General features: G+C 37.0%; 1 protein-coding gene across 5 annotated transcripts in view; it reads right to left on the bottom strand.

Moving 5' to 3' along the window:
- Positions 1-285: 285 nt before the first annotated feature.
- Positions 286-4,625, bottom strand: part of ptprea (protein tyrosine phosphatase receptor type Ea) — a 52,415-nt gene continuing 48,075 nt past the window's right edge. For all 5 annotated transcript variants that reach the window (XM_057358280.1, XM_057358282.1, XM_057358281.1 and 2 more), the window contains 9 exons: positions 4,221-4,356; positions 3,819-3,968; positions 3,637-3,730; positions 3,006-3,082; positions 2,789-2,923; positions 2,581-2,706; positions 1,803-1,954; positions 1,589-1,724; positions 286-1,244 (listed from right to left, as the gene is read on the bottom strand). In XM_057358280.1, coding sequence (XP_057214263.1) covers positions 1,170-1,244; positions 1,589-1,724; positions 1,803-1,954; positions 2,581-2,706; positions 2,789-2,923; positions 3,006-3,082; positions 3,637-3,730; positions 3,819-3,968; positions 4,221-4,356 — 1,081 coding nt within the window. In that variant the 3' untranslated portion in view covers positions 286-1,169. The remainder of the gene's footprint in view (positions 1,245-1,588; positions 1,725-1,802; positions 1,955-2,580; positions 2,707-2,788; positions 2,924-3,005; positions 3,083-3,636; positions 3,731-3,818; positions 3,969-4,220; positions 4,357-4,625) is intronic.

The following is a 4,625-nucleotide window of genomic DNA, read 5'->3' as shown; positions in this document are numbered from 1 at the left end:
TCCACCAGATGGCAGCATATATGGAAATATATGGTTTTATAACCTTTGCATTGTGAGCAAAGAAAAATATTTTCCCCAATTGATTTACTTCATAGCTACAGTGCAGCGGAGGCATTACTTTGACATGAAATAGTGCTAAATGCGTCTCCTGAAATATTTGCCATGTATTCTATCATTTTACACAAATGGCATCAGATAAGTAATGCCATGGCACTTTGATATGGATGGACATGGCCTTCTATAACTGTGATTTTAATATGACTGTTTATGACTGTACTGTTTAAAAAGGCAGGACAAGTGTGTTTCATAATGCATTTGTTCATTTATTGGAAATCATTTGCCCTCTGCAAGGCAACAATCAGTCATGTATGTTTGTGTGCTTTACAAACCTATGCAGCTTTTCTCAGTAAATTCTCAGGGAGACAGGGGCAAGGTCATGAGACAAACACATCTCCTGTCTGCTGTGTGCAAGATCATCTCTAAATGCAAATTCTTGCAGATTTTTCAAGGTAAACACGTTTGTGCCTTTCTTAAGAACAATACACTAGCCATATTCTCAAAAACTCAAATCATCTCACATAGCCTCTTCATTTGATGGAAATATTTGCTGCTTTAAAACCAAAAAGTCAACAACATTCACATTTGCGATGGCTGATAAGGACAATGTTAAAGACAGGGATTAAAAACAATGCTTTGACACAATGAGATCTCTCATAAGACAACTCTGAATAAATAAAACCATATGAAACGTTCACATAAATGTCCGATCTCGCAGGTTGTCCTGTCTTTAAATACATCACAGCTACAGCTTTACAAATTCCAAACGACTCTTCAAAAAACAAATAAAAATAATTTGTTGAACAAACAAACAAAGACAAACACTATTTTACAATTCAAACAGAAACTGGAATGATCTGTTGTAATAAAAACAATTTGAGACCAAAATAAAATAAACCATTTAAATATGTTATAAAGAAGACAAATTTACAGTTTTTAAAACTTTAGTAGCCTTAGTACATTATATTACAGATAGATATGGTTTTTTAGTAACGTTGAGGAGAAGTGCATAGCAAAATAGAGCGGAATTATCTTTCAGTCGTGGTAGAAAATCCTGATCGACCGGCGTGTAAAAAAGCATCCAACAACTCAAACATTTAAGGCAGATTAGATTATTTAAAATTGGCATAGTCTGAGAAAATGTCGACAAAGTCCTGTACCACTCTGTAGCAGAAGTCATACTGCTCCTGAGAACAGACAGAAAGACAGAGAGAGATGTGGGATTTAGTCCTAAAATATTTGACTGTTTTTGCCAAAAATACTATTGCGATTATTTACTTGATAATTCATATTCAATATAACATTCAATAATAAATAAATAGTATCTATAAATAAATAACTATAAATCGTAACAAATAAAAGATGAATTAAAATCCCTTTTGAAAAATCTAAGAAACTTTCAGCTTTCATTTTGTTTTAAGATAAAAGTGGTGACTAATAGCAAACGTGCACAATCTTACTATAGTAACAGCGTGGTATTTTTTCTGAAACTATGATCGATTAATTCTGTGAGAAGGTTTAACGAACTGACCACCGTCTGAACCATGTGTGGCCGCTGCATTCGTAAACTCTTGACGGTCTGAAACACGTCCAGCAAACCTTCGGCTTTCACACGCTCCAGAATATTACTGAGAGCGACAAATGTACCGGTCCGTCCTGCTCCAGCGCTGTACATCACACAAACACACACGAGTCAGGCATGACATTCATTCCAGAAAGTGACGTGATGTGTGTGTGTGTGTTACCTGCAGTGCACCACTATGGGATGGTTGCCCGACTGCTGCTGTTGTTTCTGAACGTATGCAATGATGTCAATCATTCCTTTACCTTCGGCTGGGATGCCGATCTCTGGCCAGCCGTGGAAATGAAAGTGTCGAACTAAACGTGTGTGTTTGTCCTGTCAGAATCACACACACAGTGATCAGTTATACCATCAACGCACATGGCGATCGGAAATCTTGTGACAGATTCATTATTCGTTTAGTATCAAATCATCGAAAACTTGAAATGATTTACAAAGACAAAAAGTTTGACAACCAGGGGCACTTTACAAACTTTCAAGCAAGCCTAAAATGATTTAAAATAAGACAAAACAAGCATTATAATAAGCTAAAACAATCAAGACATTTCCTTAGAGTGTTGATATAGTTGATTAAAAAAACATACAAAAATCATATTTCTTAATATCAAACTCCAGAAAAATTAAATTTGTAGAAATTGTCAAATTTAGTTGAGGACAGAGACAAAAGGAAATGAACCCTAAAACAAAAGAGTTATTAATCTGCCAATAAAACATGGTTAGTACACTTTTACTACAATAAAGCCATAGTAAAAACAAATGAACGGCAAAGCACTATTAAACCAGGTTTTTATTCTGCACAAGACAAGGAATAGTAAAGCAAGACTGATGACAGAAATTTAATAGGCAAATAAAACGGACATAAAAATACTCATTTTATATCGTGCACAAAATCATCAGTATTACACAGTGAATATTTGCTCTATATATTCACAGAAACTCACCGGTCCGTATGTGAGCAGCAGATCTTTAAGACTGAACGTGTCACACAGCGTGTCTCCTTTCATCTCCACTGTGAAATCTCCATACGTCACCGAGTTCTCAGAGGGCCAGTACTGAAAACACTTGTCCTGCAACACACACAAGTAAAGAAAAAGATGACTCTGAAAGTCATGCAAGAGTGCTCAGATGGCTTCGTGTTGTTGTGTGTACCTGATCTCGCTCCTGCAGTTCTGTCAGCATTACGATGGAGTGACACTTCCACTCCCAAACCATCCTCCAGAAATCCTCCACCGTGCTTGACAGAGGACCCTGCGTCGCGATGAAATAGTCCTTCTGTCTGTACCCCTGCAAAACACACACAAACGTCTATATAGAAAAAACTTGTAATGTACAAACACTTCTATGAAAAGAGTGATTAAATACCTACATCAATGAAAGATGCGTTGATATAATCGGTGAACTCCTGACCTCTTTTCATCGACAGGATGACTCTGTTAAAGTCATCTAAAAAACATGAAATGAAACAGAAACGATCCTTTTCATTCCTGGTGTGAGGAACAATTTCTCAGGATTACAAGTAGACTAAAAGGAAGATTTTAATCATATTTGAAATTACATTAACATATATTTGTTCAGCTTTTATTCAAAGTGACTTACAAATGACAAAACATTTAACATTTTGTCTTAGAAACGAACAATAAGCATAGTTCACGAAGGAAATCGTAAGAATGAATTAAATATTTATTCATATTAATTTTAAGTGTGTCATTTCAGTACAATTAGTAGCTCAGAAAAATGTACATTTTATGAAAAAAATGTTCAAACAAGTGTTAAACAATCGACCTGTTTTGCAAACATATAGTCCCGCCCCCAAACTCACGCCATTGGTTAATCCCAATTATGTCCCACCCAGTCAGTCCTCACAAACTGATTTTAAATGTTGTTGTTTTTTGGCGGCTAGTGGCATATTTCACCTCTAAATTCAGATTTGTATCAGTTTCTAGAACAAGATTTCATTTCAGGTCTTTCATCTTCTTCACAGATGATGTTAAACTCACATGGAATAATCTGAAGGACTCTGTTTTTCTTCATGTTGGCAGGAAGGTTTCCCATCCGCATATTTTCCTTCATGATGCGCATGTTTGTGAGTTTCTAAAAAAGAAAAACGTATTAAAAAAGTCCGCTGAAAAATCCCGAACACTTGTGTGAATAAATATCCTTTAGGGGCGACGTCCCTCACCTTAAACTCCTCCTCCAGGCCCACGCGGTCAAGCGGTGCACAGGTGTTGTGCAGTTTATCCAGGTGACCCTCCAGAGAGGACACGTCGAGCTCTGTGTCCCCGTACAGAAAATACTCCAGAAGAGCTTGATAGATGAAAGAGTACTGTAACTGTAACACACAATGATGTAAATCATCATAAATTCGGTGTATTTATTATGTTCAAAAACATGAATAACAAAGCATATCGGATTTTCTTGATTTAAATGTCTCTTTCGACACGTAAAAAAGAACTTTGACGGGCTGAAAGCAGCTCATAAAAGTGATGTAAGGAAATGCACTAAATTGAAAAATGTGAGACCTCAGGAGAGTTCCGACGGGTAACACTGTAACAGTGGAAATAAAGACAACTGTTCTGCTCACGTCTGTCTGAATAAGCTGTGACCTCTGCTCTCGGATCCGTGACACGAAGCCAAACACGTCCACCTTCTGTTCTGCGTGCGTCATGTCTATCATAGCGTCAATGACGATGAACGTTCCTGTTCTGCCCACCCCGGCACTGAGGCGGAAAGAAAGAATAACAACATGAATGATTTTCCACATCATTACCGTTATTAATGACGTATTCATGAAAGACAAGTGCGAAAACAAAGTATTTCAAGATTTAATGACCACCAAAATGTGTGCAAAGATTGTCCATTATTTAAAAAAAAAATTTTAAGATTTGTTTTTGGCGTTTTGCCTTTAATTGTACAGCTTGGTGATAGAGAGGACAGGAAGCGAAGTGGGAGAGAGCGAGAAGGGGGTGGGTCCGGGAAAGGACCACGA

Source organism: Triplophysa rosa, linkage group LG18, assembly GCF_024868665.1.
Source record: "Triplophysa rosa linkage group LG18, Trosa_1v2, whole genome shotgun sequence".
In the NCBI taxonomy this organism is placed as follows: domain Eukaryota; kingdom Metazoa; phylum Chordata; class Actinopteri; order Cypriniformes; family Nemacheilidae; genus Triplophysa; species Triplophysa rosa.
The sequence above is the reverse complement of the archived record's forward strand: the minus strand, read 5'-3'. Positions and strand labels throughout refer to the sequence as shown.